This window comes from Leucoraja erinacea, chromosome 5 (assembly GCF_028641065.1).
Source record: "Leucoraja erinacea ecotype New England chromosome 5, Leri_hhj_1, whole genome shotgun sequence".
NCBI lineage: Eukaryota > Metazoa > Chordata > Chondrichthyes > Rajiformes > Rajidae > Leucoraja > Leucoraja erinaceus.
In genome coordinates, this window is record NC_073381.1 from 17366592 (window position 1) to 17387731 (window position 21140).

General features: G+C 41.6%; 1 protein-coding gene across 4 annotated transcripts in view; it reads left to right on the forward strand.

The window, feature by feature from the left end:
• The window catches only part of spast (spastin), a 48013-nt gene that overhangs the window by 14169 nt on the left and 12704 nt on the right, over positions 1–21140 (forward strand). For 2 of the 4 annotated variants that reach the window (XM_055635122.1, XM_055635123.1), the window contains 5 exons: positions 1988–2083; positions 10591–10781; positions 15369–15505; positions 18049–18142; positions 20606–20680. In XM_055635122.1, coding sequence (XP_055491097.1) covers positions 1988–2083; positions 10591–10781; positions 15369–15505; positions 18049–18142; positions 20606–20680 — 593 coding nt within the window. The remainder of the gene's footprint in view (positions 1–1987; positions 2084–10590; positions 10782–15368; positions 15506–18048; positions 18143–20605; positions 20681–21140) is intronic. The other 2 variants (XM_055635124.1, XM_055635125.1) reach the window with 1 other exon arrangement.

Below are 21140 nucleotides of genomic sequence, written 5' to 3' on the forward strand. Positions count from 1 at the left end.
CAGGCAGCATCTCTGGAGAGAAGGAATGGGTGACGGGATGACATTTCCAAATTCAGCTGCGTCTTTGTGTTACTCCACGGAACTGCCACGGATACAAATAATGTCATACACAAGAAAGGGCAGATGCTGGTTGACAAAAAAGTGAACACACAGTGCTGGAGTAACACAAAGACGCAGCAGAATTTTGGAAACATCATCCTGTCACCCATTCCTTCTCTCCAGAGATGCTGCTACGTTAATTCTACGTGATTACCACAAGTTTGATTTGTTGTAAACTCGGGATCACTCGTGGGTGGACTCGCACCGTGAGACAGGGCCGTTACTCAATGGGTCAAGCAGCATCTCTGGAGAACGTGTATAGATGTCATTTTGGATCTGGACCATCTTCAGACTGATTGTAGGAGGGAATTGAGGTGGGGGTGGGACAAAGCCTGGCAAATGATAGATGGATTTGAGTAACAGATGCGTGTACATGGCCAGAGATATGAAGAAGACAAAAAGCTGAGAGATAAGGAGAGCAAAATGTGAAGTCAGGAAGAAATACAGGGGCTTGAGGGAAAGAGTTGTAGCTGGTTTGTTATTTAAAATTGGAGAATTCAATGTTCATACTGTTGGGTGGTAAGCTTCCCAAGCAGAATATGAGGTGCCGTTTCTTCGTGGCCTCACTGGCAGTAGAGAAGGCCCAGAATGGAAAGGTCGGTAGGGGAATAATTCTCCTGCCTCCTTCCCATAACCCCGACACTCTTATGGGAAAGATATGGAGGCTTTGGAGAGGGTACAGAGGAGGTTTGGAATATTGCCTGGATTCGAGGGAGAGGTTGGATAGACTTGGATTGGTTTCTCTAGAATGTCTGAGGTTGAGGGGGGATTTGATAGAAGTATGTAAAATTATGAGAGACATAGATAGAGTAGACGGGGATGCATCAACTGTGAAGAGTGATTAAACCCTTTGATTTTCTTAACCCTGAATCTTGGATTAAAAAATCATTCTGGGGCAGGGGCTGAGATTTTGGTGTTCTTTGGGTGGTGGTGAGAACACCAGTGATTTGAAAATAAAAATGTTTGAGGTTTTCTTTTTCCTGCTCTTCGATTGTTTCCTAACTTTCTTCCTATCTCAGCCTTGGGATCACTACATTGCAATCACAAGTGACCCCCATGTTATGTGGGAATGGAGGAGTTGCGTTCCTAGAAAATGGCCCGTGTAGCAGGTTTCGGCATTGTGAAGCTTTGTCATCTCAGCGTATGTCAAGAAATGAGAGTTTGGAAAAGAAACGCTTATTATTTTGTACTGGGTTTTGAATTCGGTAAATTAATTTTCATTACCCAAGTGGCTATCAAACAGATGTTGCCTGTAATGGAGCCACTGCCTCAATGCCTGAGATCCAGGTTCAGTCTTGATCTCGTACTGACTGAGTGGAGTTTGCACATCCTTTCTCTAACCATTTGGGCTTTTAGTTTCCTCCCGCATCCCAAAGCTGTGTGGGTTGCTGAGTAATTGCCCTCTTTCACTTGCCCCGGGTGTGTAGGTGAATGATAATATGTGGAGGGAATGAAAAAATTGTGTTCATGTAGGATTAGTGTAATGATGAAGTTTATCAGGGTTTAGGATCAGTGTTTGATTGGTGTTGGTGTGGAATCAGTGGGTCAAAAGGCTTGTTTTTGTTTTATTTTGCTGGGTCTCTTAGTTTACAAGAATAAATATACTTTCAAAGTCAAAACAGAATTTATCAGCGACTGATTCTTCTGCACCCATTTCCCAGTCAACACTCAATTTAAATCCTTTGCAAATCCTTAATAAAGACATTTTGAAAACAAAACAATAAAGGCTTCCTTTTTGCTATCTTTAATCTGATTTTGTGAGTATCAGTCTAAAGGTATTTTAATGTAGTAGAAAATCTGCACTTTTCAGTGTTGCACAACCTATGACTAATTTACTCAGTTTGTTGTTTTCTCTTTTTCTTATTTCTGCCCTCGCTGTGTTGTATAGAGCAGATGCTAGCTTGCACAAAGACTTCCAAGCCTGAGAGAGAGATGTGTAGAAACAACCCAACCCTACCATGTCCAAGTACATGGATCCAGTCAGGTGGGTATATCAATTTGTCGACAATGGTTTTATTTGGAGGTTAAAAAAGGTTAGAATACCAAATACCAGAAATATGCAGCAAGTCAGGTCGCATCTGTGGGAAGAGAAACAAAGTAATTCCTTTTTGGTAGAAGACCCTGTCAGAACTGGGAGAGAGAAAATAAGCTTGTTACGCTGCAGGGATGATGGTCACCTCGATTGAATCCTATCCAACACACCTCACCATCCTCCACTCGAAGCACAAGCTTTGTTTTTCTCTCCTCGTTTCTGATGTAACCAAAGTGAATCCTTGTTCACTGACTATCCTGATGTTCTAAAGGAGGCTCCCGACCTGAAACGTCACTATCCATGTTCTCCAAAGATACCACCTGACCTGCTGAGTTACTCTAACACTTTGGGCTTTTTTTTTTTGTAAACCAGCATCTGCAGTTACTTCTGTCTCAAGCTAATGTCATGCTTGAAGTGCATGTCAGTGAGTGCACTGAGATGGCCAGTAGCCCATGTGTGCTCCAGTTACCTGTGGTTCAGGTTGTGAAAATAGGACAGTGAATTGAAACCTGGTTAACGTGTTATTTGATATTCTTCTTGGGTCACGATCTTGACCTCAAGATCAAGGATGACTTGTGTTTGCTAAAGTTTTGCGGGTTCTGATATGCCTAAAGAAGCCAATGTGGAAACGGCAGGGTCTTTTATAGATGGTGTCTAATGTGGAGGGTGGGTAACTTGTGTGGCGTTTGTGTTACTTTCACCATTTATGTAGGGTTTCCGTGTGCTTGCAATATGTGACTGAAGATTTCAGTGTCATCCCGAATGCTGTTACTCTTTGAGCAGTCAAGGGCTAGGGTTTCAGATGTTCAGAGCACTTCATTGTATTGGGCTTTCTGTCTGATAATCTCTTTTGGCAGAGCTTGGAAATGAGCATCAGTTTGGGGAATCTGGTTTTGAATGCATGAGGGATGTGGCCTTCCCAACATGACCAACTGCTCAACACTGGGGACTTTGACCTGAGACGGGACACTGATATTGGCTAGATGAAAGGGATAGATGGAGTGGATATGGAGAAGATGTTTCCAGTAGTATGAGAGTCTAGGACCAGAGGGCAGACTCAGCGTGAACAGATGTACCTTTAGAAATGAAGATGAGGTATTTATTTAGCCAGAAGATGGTAAATCTGTGTAATTCTTTGCAGTGGAGGCAGTCATTAGGTATTTAAAAAAATGGAGGTTGATAGGTTCTTGATTCGTAAGGGAGTCAAAGGTTATGGGTAGAAGGCAGGAGAATGTGGTTGAGGGGGAAAAATAGATCAGCCATTATCAAGTGGTTGAGCTGACTAAGGGTCATAGACGATGGGACGAATGGCCTAATTCTGTTCTTGTGTCTTATGGTCTTATCCTTTCAGTGAATTTGCAGGATTTTGCAACAATGACGTTTTTCCAGTACCTTGAACTGCCTGCTTATGGTTGTTTAGCTTCATAGTCTGCTACTTGGTAGACCATGAGCTTTGTGCCAGGTATGAAGTCTAGATCATAGGCTGTGCTTGTGCATTGACGGCGATGGGAATCATCAATAGCTGCCTTGAGTAGAGGTAGCTTTCATGATATGGGAAGTAGTGCACGTTTTTCAAGGTCTTGGGTGAACCTTAATTGTCGGAGGGTACAGTGATACAGAAGAGGCTTATTGGTGTCGCAGATACAGAACCGGGCCATTCCTTTCCTGTGCTTTGGTGAATGCGTTGACCTTGTCCTTCAAGCATGTGCAAAAATATGCATTGTCTGCATACTGCAACAACTAGTGAGGCTCAGGTTCAAGTTTCAAGTTTACATTTATTGTCACATGCAATTGGTGCAGTGAAATTTGGGGTGCCATACAGAAGTAGTGTTACTATATTTTGAGATTTAAAAAATCAAGTCTGCAATTTATCCCATCAGATAAAGCATAAAAAGAAGTTTAATTTGACACCTAATTTACTTTCATATCTTCAGTATTAAAAAAGTTATGGCCATTTTCATACTCGGAAATTAGCAATTAGAAAAGTTCCCTATTGCTTTTCCATTGACTTAACACAAAAGCTGTGATCAAGGACAGTCAAAAGCCCATAACTTTCTTAAAAATTAAGAGAACTGAAATAAATGTTCAGTTATTGTAGGTTGAAGCATTCTGAAACAAATATGAAACAATCTTACTTGGATGACCTGAAATTAAAGCATTTAATTAGTCACCTAATTGTAGCTAATTACAAAATTCAATTACTAGATCTAAACATCTATCCATTTCTTAACAAAAGTTTAACATTTTTAAATGGCCTAATGCCCCTGTCCCACTTAGGAAACCTGAACGGAAACCTCTGGAGACTTTGCGCCCCACCCAAGGTTTCCGTGCGGTTCCTGGAGGTTGCAGGTAGTGGAAGCAGGTAGGGAGACTGACAAAAACCTCCGGGAACCGCACGGAAACCTTGGGTGGGGCGCAAAGTCTCCAGAGGTTTCCGTTCAGGTTTCCTAAGTGGGACAGGGGCATTAGTGTCCAAATAACATTCACACAAGAACTCACAATAAAACATGATTTTTTAATCTGATTATCATGAATTTATAGGCCTAATGGAAGGAATTTAGTGTTTAATTCCCGTAAATTAATGGCCATTTAAATCATGCGAGTGAGATTTTGTGGAAAGCAATCGATTGGAACGTTGCGGTTGCGGTGAATTTAAACCCCATATCGGCAGGGAAAACACTGCCGGTTCGTATAGCTCCTAAATCACCTTTTCGCAACGTAAAATTTGGATTAAGGTAAGCCTAAGAAGCACGTTTATATGTAAAATAAACGGGTTACCTTTAGCTGTCCCGTACGTGAAATCCGACCCCGTTGTCGGCGTTGACGGCATTAGAAGCGGATTTTTATTTTACTCCAGCGCTAAAATTGTCTCTCGATTTAAAACTTAAAAAAAAAATTCACAGAACGGCAGTCTGAACGATTCATCAGCATTAGCAAACAGCCCGAGAAGATATATATCGGACAGGCAGGAGAAAACCCAAATTTTAACCCCCCCCCTCCTCAAAGGCGCCAAAGTCACACACACGGCCAGTGGCAGAACTGCAGCGCCGCTGAAGGTAAGTTTTGTAACATACCTACATACAGCCATACGAATAAAAAGGAACACAACACACGATAGAATTTAACACAGACATCCCCACACGGCAGAATCAATGTTTCCCACTGTGATGGGAAGGCAATAAAGTCCAGCCATCTTCCTCCTTGTTCACTCGTGGTCGGGGGCCCCGATGTTTCAGGCCCTCTCGCCGGGATGATCGAAACTCCGATGTCGGAACGGAGAACACTCTCAGCGGTTTGGAGTTCCGAATCGGCCACTTCCTACCGGAGACTGCGGCTCCCGAAGTCCACAGGCTGTGCGGGGCGGAGATTCACACTGGCGCCTCAGCAAAGGGACCACCAGGACTCCGCGGTGTTGGTCAGCGCCGCCTGCAGCTGGAAGCTCCGCACCACAGCTCCACGATGTTGAAGCAGCAGGCCCAACACTGGAGCATCAACAAGCGATCCCCAGTAAGGCACCGCCCGCTCTGCTCTGTGATGTTAATTCAGTGCTGCCGCTGCTGAAGCTTTGGCCGGTCCCCGGCAGGAAAGGCCACGCCAATCCAGTTGGTAGGCCGCGAGGAGGGGGTGCAGATGCGACTCGGAGAATAGTCGCACCCTCGCCAGGAAGGGATTGAGAAATGGTTCCCCTTTACCGTGCACCCCTCCCCCACATAAAAATACTTAGAAAACCTCCTAAACATACTTTTAAACGGACTAAAAATAACAAAAAGATGAAAAAAAAGACACTGTAGGCTGAGGTGGCTTTCAAACAGTGCCCCCTCCCGTGAGCTTGAATTTGGAGTATGGTTGCCCTAGAATTGTTTTCCATCAGTTCTGAAAATTGGCTTTATTTGAACAGGAAGTGACTTGGAGAATGAGGATGTACAGTGCCCTCCATAATATTTGGGGCAAAGACCAATCATTTATTTATTTAACTCTGTACTCCACAATTTGAGATTTGTAATAGAAGAAAATCACATGTGGTCAAAGTGCACATTGTCAGATTTTAATAAAGACCATTTTTATACATTTTGGTTTCACCATGTAGAAATTACAATGTCAAAGTCAAATTTATTCATTACATGCACCAACTAAGGTATAGTGAAGTGAATTTGCCATGCAGCGATACAGTTGAAAAAAAGAACACCATACACAATAGAATCCAACATAAACAGCCACCACAACATTCTTCACTTTGGTGGAATGCAACAAAGTTCAGTCAATCCTCCTTTGTTCATCTGTGGTCGGGGCTATAAACCCTCCCTGGTCGTCGCTAACAGCAGTGTTTATACATGGTCCTCCCATTTCACGGCACCATAATGTTTGGGACACAGCAATGTCATGTAAATGAAAGCAGACATGCTTAGTATTTTGTTGCATATCTTTAGCTTATGCTTGTTTTGGGAGCTAGTCCAATTTTCTCTTCTGCATATAGAAAAGCATGCTCAATTGGGTTCAGATTGGGTGATTGACATGGCCGCTTAAGAATTGACCATTTTTTAGCGTTGAAAAACTCCTTTGTTGCTTTAGCAGTATGTTTGGGATTGTTTTGCATTAGAATGAACTGCCGGCCAATGCGTTTTGAGGCATTTGTTTGAACTTGAGCAGATAGTACGTGTCTACACACTTCAGAATTCATTATGCTACTACCATCAGCAGTTGTATCATCAATGAAGATAAGTGAGCCAGTACCTTCAGCAGCCATACATGCCAGGCAATAACACAGTGTTTCACAGATGAGATGGTATGTTTGGATCTTGGGCAGTTCCTTCTCGCCTCCATACTTTGCTCTTGCCATCACTCTGATATGTTAATCTCCGTCTCATCTGTCCACAACTCCTTTTTCCAGAACTGTGGTGGCTCATTTAAGTACTTCTTGGCAAACTATAACCTGACCTAATTTTGTGGCTAATCATTGGTTTGCATCTTGCAGTGTAGCCTCTGTATTTCTGTTCATGAAGTCTTCTGCAGACAGTTGTCATTGACAAATCCACACCTGCCTCCTTAAGAGTGTTTCTGATCTATCGAACAGGTGCTTGGGGATTTTTCTTTATTTTAGAGAGAATTTTTCTGTCATCAGCTGTGGATGTCTTCCTTGGCCTGCCAGTCCCTTTGTGATTAGTAAGCTCACCAGTGCTCTCTTTCTTCTTAATGATGTTCCAAACAGTTGTGTTTGGTAAGCCTAAGATTTGGCTGATGTCTCTAACAGTTTTATTCTTGTTTCCGTCTCATAATGGCTTCTTTGACTTTCATTGGCACCACTTTGGTCCTCGTGTTGATAAACAGCAATAAAAGTTTCCAAAGGTGATGGAAAGACTGGAGGCAAGACTAGGTGCTGAGGGCTCTCTTATACCTGCATTAATGAGGCATTTAAACACCTGAGCAATTACAAACACCTGTGAAGTCCCAAACATTATGGTGCCCTGAAATGGGGGAACTATGTATAAACACAGCTGTCATTTCTACATGGTGAAACCAAAATGTATAACAATACTGTTTAATAAAAGCTGATAATATGCACTTTAATTACATGTGACTTTTTTCTATTACAAATCTCAAGTTGTGGAGTACAGAGGCAAATAAATAAATGAAGGGTCTTTGGCCCAAACATTATGGAGGGACTATATAATCTTTCCGCTGACTGGTTAGCACGCAACAAAAGCTTTTAACTGTACCTCAGTACAACGTGGCAATAGTTTAAACTAAATGTTGTGGTGTGAAAGATTGAAGAAAATGTTGAGGCAATGATGCAGCCTTGTTTGATACCAGTCTTCACTGATCAACGTGAATCTTGGTTTGCATGCCGTCATGGAACAAATACAAGATGAGGTTGAGTTTCTGCAGGCAACTGAATTTAAGAAAGGTGTTCTAAAGTTTCTCTCGATTGATGGAATCCATGTCTTTAGTACAGTTGGAAAAGGCCATGTATAGTGGCTAGTGCTACCCCCTGCACTATTCTTGGAGCTGTTATGTGAAGATTGCATCCATTGTATCTCTTGGTCACTGGTTCCCAACTTCCAGCTGCAGCCCAAAATTAGGCAACGAAGGATAGAAACTGGGCCTTTTGGGGGGGGGGGGGGGGGTGGGCCCCAACATGAAATATTCTGCCGAAAGTTGTTAATGGTTGACGTGCGGTCTTAGAAGCTGTTGTGCTTGTTTCAGCATACAAGCAACTTAACTGATCCCATCCAGATTCTTTGTTCAATCTGTGGACAGAATTTCTTTCCCCTGGAAACATTTTAGCTGGGGTAGGACCCATAATTGCATATTTGCTCCTTGTTATTTTTCAGCAAAATAATTTACATTTTATTTCATGCTTTTTGTTTTCAATTATTTGATTTTTTAATATTTTATGCTTTCAATTTTGTGACTAATAAGCTGCAAAGTCAAAACGTTTTGCATATAATTTTGACAAGGTTTGTGTCATAAGTCCAGTCTGAAGAAGGGTCTCGGCCCAAAATGTCACCCATTCCTTCTCTCCAGAGATGCCGCCTGCTTATCAATGTGCAAGTTTGTTCTGGATGTTCCTTATGTTTAATCATTGTTTAAAAGAAATATGGCAACAAAGTTTGTGTCAATCTGTTTTTATTGAGGCAGTCAGAGAAAATTCCCTTTTATTTGAACAATCCATGGGATTTTTATTATATCCACCTGAGTTTGTAGGTGAGCTACCTCTGACGTACCAGCAACTTAACATCTGACCTTTATTATTCTTCTTCGCATTTACTTCCTGGATTTGATGTCCATTGGTTGTTTTTTTTTAAAAATCTGATCATGCAAGTCATCATTCTAAACAAAGATCATTTCTGCCTGCCAATGATGATCCACTAAAAGATGTTAGGGTGACCAGTGTCTCATCCAACACTACTAAAAACGGGATCAAAAGTTTATTTTATCTGTTCTCGTCGGTGTGGGATCTCATCTGTCATAGTTATCCTGCATAACAGCATTCATTGTGCTTAAGTGCTTTGAGCAGTCATGAGGGGTTGCAGCGTATAATGTGACCTTTCATGAGATTATTTCCAAAGGCTTGCGTTTTCCACAGTGCAAAGTATTTTTTGTTATTCTATAACCGTCGCTGATTAAGCCAACATTCGCTGTCCTTTCCTAAATACCTCTGAACAGCGTGGCTTGTTTGTCCATTTCTGAGGACAATTAGTTAATGTGCTAAATCTTGGATTACACCTTGGCCAGACAGGACATGAACAGCATACGTCCTGTCCTGATGGACCCTAGTGTGGTGTTTCATGGTCAGCATTACTCGTTGCTTTTTATAATTGTAGATTTAATTAACCTGCATTTAAATTCCACAGGTATAACAATGGATCAGTACTCCCAACCATTTGGTCCAAGATCAGCAGCTTAACTAATTTTCCAAACATTTTCCATCATGGATTGTTAACTGTGCATCAAAGATTGTGAGTTTGAACCACATTGGAGATTTGAGCTCAAAATCTAGCCTTCTACTTCAGTGAAACCGAGATGCATGTGAAAAGGCATTAAATTTATGTCTGCCCTATTGGGTGGATTAAAAAAACAATTTAGTCAATATTTACCCTGCAATCGAAGCATGAGAACAGTTTAACTCGTTATTTAGTTTCTTGGTCCTCCAAAATATTCCAAATGGAATTTAAACTGTCATTAGATGTCATTAATGGAGCTAACTGTGCACTAAATACATCCGATATTACAGAAGTGACAACACATAAACTGCACTACTAATCCAGTTAATCTTGAAGTTGTGAAAGTTTCATTATAACTTCAATCTTAGAGTCGTAGAGTCGTATCACACAGAAACAGGCCCTTTCAACCAATGTCCATGCTGATCAAGATGCCCCATCTAAGCTAATTCCATTTCACTGTTTGGGTGTCACTGTTTTTAATTGAAAGAAGAAATATGTTCCCATCTTTGTCTATTGCCACATCAATCAATGAATGTATGTTCATACAGAGCTCTGCTGGAGGCATTCTAACCAAATAGTACATACAACTTTGCAAAGTATCTCATGGTACTTCATGAGTGATTGCATTTCAAAAATTACCACTAGATATTGGGGTCCTAACCATGAGTTTGATCAAAGAATAAAGTTTCAAGCAGTTTCTTGGAGAAAAGAGGGGTATCAATTTATTGCAAGGTATCAAGATATGATTATCTGTGGAGTGGTTAAATTTGTGGATAATGAAGAGGTCAGAATTAGAGATGTTCAGAATCTTGGAGGGCTGTGGAACTAGGAGAAGAGATGATCACAGAAATTAAAAACCAGGGTGAGAATTTTAAAGTCGTCTTAATCAAATCGTCAGGCTGATGGGTGAGCAACACTTGGTGTGTTTGGACATGGAAAAGGGGTTTTGGAGCATTGTTTAGTGTGTTCCTGGCTATGTGGTCTGTTCTTATGACACCGGTTCTGTTTTGACTGTAGAAAGTGGAGCCATTCCAAAGAAAAAGGATCCTTTGATGCACACGAGCAATTCTCTCCCTCGTTCGAAGTGCACAGCAAAAACCTCTTCACCAGGACAGGGTGGTCATCACAGGGCCCAGAGCTGCAGTGGAATCTCCAATGTCGCTGGGACATCGCGAGCACCTGCTCAGCCTAGTACCTCAACTGCCAAGGTATCAATATTGGCTAGACGTCTTGTCTTTAGCAGATCTTGCACTCTCACTATTGTTGATTCACTAATGAGACATTGAAGGGTAGCAGAAACCAGAATGCTTTCCTGGTTATCCTGCTTGGCCCTCGGAAGCCATGTAACTCCTGACCTGCTGGCCTAGCACCTCATGGCTAAAATAAACTGTTTTTGTAAACCACAAAGTTGCTAAGAAAGCAGGGTGAATGGTACTTTCTAAAATGTAATTTGGATTAAACAGAATTAAAGAACTGGGCATTGCAAATATAAATTCAAAATGCTGAGCCAAAATTATTTGAATACAGTTCCTTAGATTCTGATGAACAATTGGGATTTGTGGTAAATCTACATTGCATTTCCTCAAGGCCAATAAATATTTATGTGAGCATGTGGTGCCCAGAACTGCTCTTTCTAATCCAGATGTGGTTTATCCAGGGTTTTCAATGGTTCTTGTATTCCCTTCAGTCAGATGTTAAAGGCAGACGTCAGCCTTTTTGATTGTTTTCTGTGTTTGTCCATGATATTTTAACATTCTGTTCATGTGGACCTCTAAGTCTTTAGTTTAGAGATAGAGTGGAGACAGGCTGTTCGGCCTACCGTGTCCATGCTGACCAGCAATCACCCATACACTAATACTATTCTACACACTAGGGACAATTTACAGATGCACAATAACCTACAAACCTGCACCACTTTGGAATATGGGAGGGAAATGGAGCACCTGGAGAAAACTCACTCGGTCAACCAAACTTCTGAATTATCTGGGGTGGAACCCTCTCCAAGACGGACGTGAAGCTCGCTGTTTGACCTGTTTTTACAAAATGTTAAATGGTCAGCTCGACATAGACTACACCAAACCCAAACCAATTAGGAGCAGACGAGGGCATTCAATCCAATTTGTGATCCCAGCTATAAAGACAGATGTATACAGCAATTCGTTCTTCCCCCGCACAATTAAAGCATGGAATAATCTCCACCCAACTATAGTTACCCAACCAGATGCAACTAAATTTAAAGTAGCTCTTTCTTCCCAATAACCCTTTCTGGCTTAAGCCCTCCCTTCACCACCTCGAGTTTAAATTCCATTTGGAATATTTTGGAGGACCAAGAACCAAGAACATGCAAACTCTGTACAGACAACACCCGTGGTCAGAATCGAACCTGCCGCTGTGCCACTTCTAGAGATCTCTTTTGGATCTCTAAACTTAATATCCAGCACTTCGAAGTATGGAACTTGGAAGTTCTATGTCCTTGCTGTCAGACGATTTGGCTTTCATTTTGTAGTTCTCTTTCAAGCGGTAAGACTACTTTTAAAGTTTTAAAAATGCTAGGTTAATTGAGAAGAAGAATGGAATTAACTAGGTGAGTAGTTCCGTTTTATCTGTGTAGAAAGTGGTCATATTCTCCCAATGGTTTTGTAGAATCTGAGCAGAGAGGAGCCCATTTGACACATCTGTAGTCAAATGTCTCCATTTTATTATTCCACTGCCTCACCAATAACCTACAGGTCCCCATCTCACACCCCCCTCTCTGCTCTTCATACTGACTATCTTCCCACAATGCAATCGGTACTGATGCAAGGTTTCAACCTGAAACAATTATAATTATTTCCCCCCACACTGATGCTGCTCAATTTGTTGGAGCCCCTGCAGTAGATTGTTGCTTTAAATTTCTACATCTGTCGTCTGCTGTATTGCCATTTGACACATTATCGTTACTGGTCGCTAAAGGAAATAGCCATGCAAACCACTCCTTCTGTCACATCTCTGAAAATGATTCCTCTGAAGTATGTACCCAAATAGTCAATCTTTGCAAGCATTTCAATTGTATTCTACAGGCGTGAAATATATATACACTGGCATTATTATCGTAAAAATTAATCAGATTAAAGCAACATATGCTGTTCCCTCACTAATTAAGCTATATATATATGCCAACAAACTGCAAAAGCAATCTTTGAACACACGGTGAAGCTGTCACCCCTGGTGAGAATCCTTCCAAAGCATCTGTTACTGGAAATTTCAATCGCCTTGTATTTGTTGTGAATTTCCAGGCACTCTGGCATACAGTACAGTATATTGATGGCTGTGTAGTTACTGGCATGGAATAATTTGTACATGAGATGGAGTGTAATACTTAAAGCAATGTCGTTAATTGGGGATTTTATTTTGTGTTTAACCTCTTCTGGCTCGATGATTTCTGAGCTGCCTGTTAATTATTCTAGGGACTGGGTAGGATTACATTTGGGAGAATTCTTTCCTTTTTAAAAAAAAAAAAGCAGTGAATTTTTGTTACTGTATTTGAGATGCATGTTTATACAATGCTACTCGAAATATTCCAAGTTCTTTTCATTCATTCTCATGTGTTCTACCCCTTGAACAATATAAATAAAATAATTAACGCTTGTAATTTCAGGCACTTTTTCTTCTCTGGTTCCCAGTGAATCTTGTCAGTCTGCTCTTGTTATACTGTCTTTAGTGCCTGATATCGCTGACTCGGGACTAAGGGCAAAGGTTGTGGACCAAAGACTCCAGAAACTTTAGGGCATAAATAAAGCTTGATGTGCCCCGTAGAGCTTTTGAAGGAATTGCATTGTTAAAGGGGTCACCTTTCAGGTAGTCTGTTGAATTAAAGCTCGTCTGCCCCCTCAAGTGGAAGTGAAAGATCATATAACATTATTGAAAGAAAAACTGGAGTTCTCAACAGAGTCTGGACCAATATTATCCCTGATTTAGCACTGTCACATTAGTAGAAATAAAGAACTGCAGATGCTGGTTTATACCAACGATAGACGCAGAGTGCTGGAGTAACTCAGTAGGTCAGGCAGCATCTCTAGAGAAAAGGGATAGGTGATGTTTCGAGTCAGGACCCTTCTTCAACCTATCCTTTTTCTCCAGAAATGCTGCCTGACCTGCTGAGTAACTCCTGCTCTATGTCTATCTTTTTGTATCACATTATTGTTTGTAAGATTATAGTGTGCAAATTGGCTGCTGCATTTCCTACAACAGAATGTTGACTATATTGTAACTAATTAATTGACTTTAGTAGTGATCTTTTGAGATGTCCCAAGGCTGTTTTTTATTAAAAGCAACGCTGTTAGAGAATTGTGAGTCTGTATTAGTTTTAATTCATCAGATGATGGTATGGAATCTGGTTGAATAACATTTGCCATGGTGCCTATTCATAGTGGTGCTGCAAGCTCTTGGATCCTCACCTTTGTCATAGAATGACATTTCCAGAATTTTTCTTGCACATACCCAATAAATAGTACATTCTGGGTTCCTTTGCCATGATGGGAATAGTGGACAAATGGAACATTGAGTACAGGATGAGCTGATAATCACTTTCATTGATTAAGCTTAGTTTGAGCATTGGATGATCTCTCTTGTTCCAGTGTTGCCAAAGGATGCAAGAAGTGACATGGAGTCATAGAGTCCTACATCATGAAAACGGGTGCAACTGGTCCACGCTAACCAAGATGCCCTATCTAAAATAGTGCCATTTGATTGCATTTCTGGCAGCTCGTTCCCAATATCCACTACCTTCTGAGTAATCCTATCCTGGGTAAAAGACTGCATTCACCCTATCTATTTCCCCTCATCGTTTTATACAAGATCGCCCCATATCTCCTGCACTCCAAAGAATAAAGTCCTAGTTTGTCCAACCTTTCACTGTAGCTCAGGCCTATGCATCCTGGCCACACCCTCAAAAATCTTATTAGACTTGAACTAAAAGCGTATTGCACTGGAGGTGTATTTTTTCAGATTGACTTTGTAATTATCAATAGCAGCCCGTTTTCTTGTGGCCCTAGTAATTATGTGAATGATTCTGAAAAGGGAGTAGCGTGGTGAGACTCGAAGATGTCCAGCCAGGAACGAAACAGGACACACAGTTTGTGTAGCTAATATCTCTTTAATAGTTCTCTCGATACAGCTCCCTACTCCTTCAATGGGCATAGGCGTTGTCCGACCTTATATACTCCTAGGGGAGCCCCGTGACCTGCACATTCAGTCGCCGAGACACTTTATTCCTCCCTCCAGAGCCGAGGGTTCGCACTGCGCGTGGCTCACCACCAGGTGCCGCCACAGTAGGAAAGTTATTTACGATCAGCCCCTGGAAACCAAAACATCGGCCGCACTAGTATAGACTTACTCGATGCTCTGCTAGAATTTATCCTAATACCTGGATCAGCCTGCCTGTTTTTCTTTAGCTTTTTCCATTCATAATGCACCCTTAATCTTCCAGAGCAAGTGACAGGAATGTTATAAGAACATCTGACATTCAAGGCACGTAATCAAGGAGGAAGCATAAATGAGGTTTAGGAAAGAAAGTTAAATTTAGGGCTTAAATGGTGAGAGTTGCAATGGTAGAGAGAAGGAAATCGAGGATCCACAGTGGCCTTGAATTTAAGGACCTGGGAGACGGCAAGGCTTGTTGTGCTAGAAGAGATTACAGGCAGAAGAATCAGTGGGGTGGTGGAGGGATCTGTTATAGTTTTTGCCTCTTCCAACTTTTTTTAAAATCATATTTCATTATGAATGATTTATTTATTTATTTTTTATTTTTTTAACAGGCCACAAGTTCAAGGCACAACAGACCAAACAAACCCACCACCCCTGTTGGAACTCCTCAGAAGAAGAAAGACATGAAAAATTTTCGTAATGTTGACAGCAAGCTGGCAAACCTAATCCTGAATGAAGTGGTGGACAGGTAATTGTTTGATATGACGTAGATTTAAATTGGATTGGCCCTAAGGCTTAAAAAGAAAATCTGCACTCTATATTTTTATCAGCGACAATAAAACGTCCTGGTTTTTCTGAAGCTTATTAATAACCAATGAATGTCTTATGGCAATACCACAGCTTTAGAGTTGATTATGCAATTTTCTTTTCATCTCCAGGATTTTTAAACTGAAATTTATATCTCAGACTGGAATATGAATTCTTTCTTGATTATTTCTCTATTGCCGTGTATGCTACTTCACTATGATAATGTTGGCGAAGCTGTACTTGAAGTATTGCTTGGTTTTGATCACTTTGCTATAGGAACGATGCTATTAAGATGGAAAAGTGCAGAGAAGATTTACGACGATATTGCCATGACTCGAGTGCCTGAGCTATAAGGAGGGATTAGACCACAACTTTATGCCTTGAAGTGCAGGAGGCTGAGGGGTAATGTTTGAAGTGTGTACAATCATGATGAGAATAGACAGGGTGAAAGTATAGTCTTTTCCCCAGGGTAGGGGAAATCAAGAACTAGAGGGCATAGCTGTCAGGTCAGAGGGGAAAGATGTAATTGGAACCCAAGCGGCAACATTTTCACACTGAGGATGGTAGGTATATGGAACGTGTGGCCAGAGAAAGTAGTTGAGGCAGGTACTAAACAGCATTTAATAGAAACCTGCACAGGTGCATGTATAGGAAAGGTTGAGGGGGATATGGGCTCAATACAAGCAAATGGGACTAGCATGGATAGGGCATCATGGTCAGCATGGATGAGCAGCGCTGACTGTCCTGTTTCATAGAAACATAGAAAATAGGTGCAGGAGTAGGTCATTCGGCCCTTCGAGCCTGCACCGCCATTCAATATGATCATGGCTGATCATCCAACTCCGTATCCTGTACCTGTCTTCTCTCCATACCCCCTGAACCCTTTAGCCACAAGGGCCACAGCTAACTCCCTCTTAAATATAGCCAATGAACTGGCCTCAACTACCTTCTGTGGCAGAGAATTCCACAGATTCACCACCCTCTGTGAAAAATGTTTTTCTCATCTCGGTCCTAAAAGATTTCCCCCTTATCCTTAAACTGTGACCCCTTGTTCTAGACTTCCCCAACATTGGGAACAATCTTCCTGCATCTAGCCTGTCCAACCCCTTAAGAATTTTGTAAGTTTCTATAAGATCCCCCCTCAATCTTCTAAATTCTAGCGAGTACAAGCCGAATTGCCCTGCTGAATTGCGCCTCTATGGCGTTGGGGGAAACCTTTTTTAATCTTAACTCAACGGAGATGCATTTTTTTCCGTATCGTTTCTCCGTCCACGCTGCGGCCTAACATCGTGGAGCTGGCGGCCTCTTTCTGGAGATCGACTTCGGGAGCTCCAACACGCTCCAGTACTTAACATTATGGAGCTGGCGGTCCCTTATCGTCCCGACTGCGGATGGTTCGACTGCCCCCACCACGGGAGAATAAAGAGGAAGAAGATTAGATTTTATTGCTTTCTATCACTGTGAGGAATGTGGGGAATCCGCTGTGGTGGATGTTTATGTTAACTTTTATGTAGTTGTGTGTCTTGTTGCTTTGTTTTAGTATGGCTGTATGGTCATTCGAGTTTCACTCTACCTTCATTGGTACACCTGCAATAAACAGACCTTTGAACCTTATAACCTTTCATTCAAGAGTGATTCCATTTGCTTCTGTTTCCTTTCCGAGTGACCAGAAAAATATAATTTGATATTGAGATGATAGAATTTTGCAAATACCATTGGCGTCCATGTTGTTTGTCATTATTCCTGGGATTTTCTGAAACTACAACTTTTCTGAAACTGAGGAACTTGATATTCAAAATAAATGTTTCTCTGCCATTCATTTGTCCTTTTATCATAGTGTTTCACATTCCTGCCTTTTCCCTCAATCGGCCAAATAATTGTAATCAGGAACAGAAATAACATTTCGAGGTGCCTTGTCTCCGCTTATCCACTCTTCCCAACCCCTACATTGCTGAAAGTCCCAATCACTGGTGATTTTTAATCTGTTGCTTCATGCTTGATCTTTAACTTTACAACATGGCATTAATTCGCTGTGCCCGGGGAACACAGTAGAAGTTTGTTTTAAGAGGAACATTTTTTTTATTAGCAACCACTCATTCATTTGGTTCTACATATAAATTATTCCTTTTACTGCAGGTTTGAAATCGTCTGAGTTTGTTATTGTGGGAGAGAGGGGAAGCAGATAAGGTCCAGTGCAGTGCTCCGATAATCTTGCATGCACATGACTTTGGTGCCAGACTAGCAGGTTTTCTGAACCTTTGTATATTAGTCCTACTAATACCTATCAACTTTTGATTATTAAAAAAAATAAAATTAAAATTAAACCCGTGAACCTGGTAAATTTAGAGGGGAACTATTTTCCTACCTACAATTAGAGGTGTGGTTGTAGACTTGACTACAGAGAATAGCTGCAAAATGTCAAGAGGCCTGGGTGGAGCTGCTCAAAAGGACAGCAGTGTTTATTGTTATCTTTGTTTCCCACAGTATGCCATCGGTCCGCTTTGATGACGTTGCTGGACAAGAGCTGGCGAAGCAGGCTTTGCAGGAGATTGTCATTCTTCCCACTATCAGGCCTGAAGTAAGCAAAGCCTGCTCCTTGTAATGTTTATCACTCTGCCACACTTTGATTTCATCTTAACGAGCTCACTTGAGCAGCCTGCTGGTAGAAAAAGTTGATAGCAAGTATTAGGTCTTGGCTCTCTGCCCATTTAGCCTTGAGCTGCCAATCCTACTGTGATTTATGTTTACACCAATAGCCTTGAGGACTCCGAGGCATCAAGAAGAGCATGACTTCATATCATTAGCTCATGCTTGCTTGAACTTGGCACAGACTACTGAGTTATTTCATAAAGGCCAATTGATACAAAGGAGCTTTTGCAGTTAAGCGTTGAATGCAAATCATAGAGGTTGTGCTGAATTTATCACCAATAACGGAAACGATAGGGAGGCTTCTTGTAGGTGGTAGCTTTTTAAATAGCAATGGAGGCATAAGGAAATGTAAACACATTTCCAAGTAGTGTGAAAGGGAAAAGATTGGGCCCTTCTATTCTTATATTGAAAGCATTCTCAAAAAGACAGTTTCTCTATTTGGCGGGGAGCATCCTCTTTGAATCGCTGCAGTCTTTTTAGTAAAGGTACTGCACAGTGCTGTTTGCAAGGATTCCAGGATTTAGACCCAGTGAACCCCTTTCAACTCAAGATGGTGCGCAGTTTGGAGGAGAGCTTTCGGGTGGTGATGTTCCTACTCTTGGTGGGAGTGGTTGTGGGATCGGAGGTACTATCACAGTAATCTGGGCAAACAACCACCTTGCATTTTAGAGATTGTACTCGCTGAACTTATGGTGGAGAGAATGGTCAGCTCATATAACCATATAACCTTATAACAATTACAGCACGGAAACAGGCCATCTCAACCCTTCTAGTCCGTGCCGAACACATAATCTCCCCTAGTCCCATATACCTGCGCTCAGACCATAACCCTCCATTCCCTTCCCATCCATATAACTATCCAATTTATTTTTAAATGATAAAAAACGAACCTGCCTCCACCACCTTCACTGGAAGCTCATTCCACACAGCTACCACTCTCTGAGTAAAGAAGTTCCCCCTCATGTTACCCCTAAACTTCAGTCCCTTAATTCTCATGTCATGTCCCCTTGTTTGAATCTTCCCTACTCTCAGTGGGAAAAGCTTTTCCACGTCAACTCTGTCTATCCCTCTCATCATTTTAAAAACCTCTATCAAGTCCCCCCTTAACCTTCTGCGCTCCAAAGAATAAAGCCCTAACTTGTTCAACCTTTCTCTGTAACTTAGTTGCTGAAACCCAGGCAACATTCTAGTAAATCTCCTCTGTACTCTCTCTATTTTGTTGACATTCTTCCTATAATTAGGCGACCAAAACTGTACACCATACTCCAGAATTGGCCTCACCAATGCCTTGTACAATTTTAACATTACATCCCAACTTCTATACTCAATGCTCTGATTTATAAAGGCCAGCACACCAAAAGCTTTCTTTACCACCCTATCTACATGAGATTCCACTTTCAGGGAACTGTGCACAGTTATTCCCAGATCCCTCTGTTCACCTACATTCTTCAATTCCCTACCATGGGCTGTCATTGAAGCAGGCTGCTTTTTCTTGGTTAGTGTGGAACTTAAGTTGTTGGGACTGCACTCGTCCAGGGACATTCCATCGATGGTGGAAAGTGTATCAGTGGGCTAGCGTTTTACTGCAGGATACAAAGTTCTGGCATGCTCTAGCCATGATATTTATGTGGCAGGTCACACTGAGTTTCTGGTGATGATGGCGGCGAATTTGGCAATGGTACAGATCTATACTAGAGTTCATCTTCCACATGTTCAAATTTGTACTCCCTTTCATTTTCACGATCTTTGTATTCCTTTCTCACCATCGGTAAATAGGTTTCGACTGAATTCGCCACTGGATTCCCCAATGGCGATCTTGTGTTTGTCATGTGGAGTGTGGGGAAGTGACTTGGCATAAACTACTGTTTGTTGTTGGACAACTGGTGATTAATAATAAATTTAAGGCAGTACCAGTGACACTTGCAAAATGCAAGTGAAAAGCTTTTTTTTTTAAATAAAAAAGAGAAAATCATTCATTTGGCATACCTGCATATATCCTGGAGTAGCTCCATTAACCTTGTGTGGGAGGGAATTATCTCCCCCCCCCACCCCCCTCCCAAAGCCAATCCATCTTTTAGAAGAGTTTGCGGAATTGTTGAGTGCAGTATCGAGGTTTATGCAGTGATTGGCTGTGGCATTTACTTGCAACAAAGCAGTGACGGCTGTTTCTAAGTATATTTGCTGGTGGGATGTTTTGAGAAAATCATGAGTATGCCATATGAAAAACGTTGTTTCAATGCAACTGATGACATTTTTGTGCTTTTGAGGATATCTGATATAGGAAATGATTGTATTGAGAGTTCTTGATTTTTTTTTTTTTTTTTTCTTTTTTTTTTTTTTTCCTTTCTTTCTTCCCCCCCCCCCCCCCCCCCCCCCCCCCCCCCCAATCCAGTTGTTCACAGGACTAAGAGCTCCAGCTCGAGGATTACTCTTGTTTGGCCCACCAGGGAACGGGAAAACAATGTTGGTATGTAACTTCAACACTATGGTGCCTCTGGATTATCCTTGCTGTACAACCACGGCTATATTGTTTTCCTGATTTGATTTGAATTGCTGAAGTCGTATTGGAAGATCATAGGTTCAAGACCCACGTCAGACCTGAGCACGTAATCTGAGACGTTGGGTTACTGAAACCCTCTCGGGTCCGTAAAACCATCTGCCCCCTGCTGGATGTAGAAGGTCACTGTTTTGAACATTTGTAAGAGTATTCCCCGGTACCTTTAGTTTAATTTAGATGTAGTGTGGAAACATGACCTTCGACCTACCGAGTCCGCGCTGACCTGCAATCACCCATACGCTACCCTAGGGGCAATTTACAGAAACCAACTAACTAACGTCTTTGAAATGTGGGAAGAAACCGGAGTACCCGGAAAAAAACCCACGCAATCAGAGGGACAATGTCCAAACTTTTTTTCCCCTCAATCCCA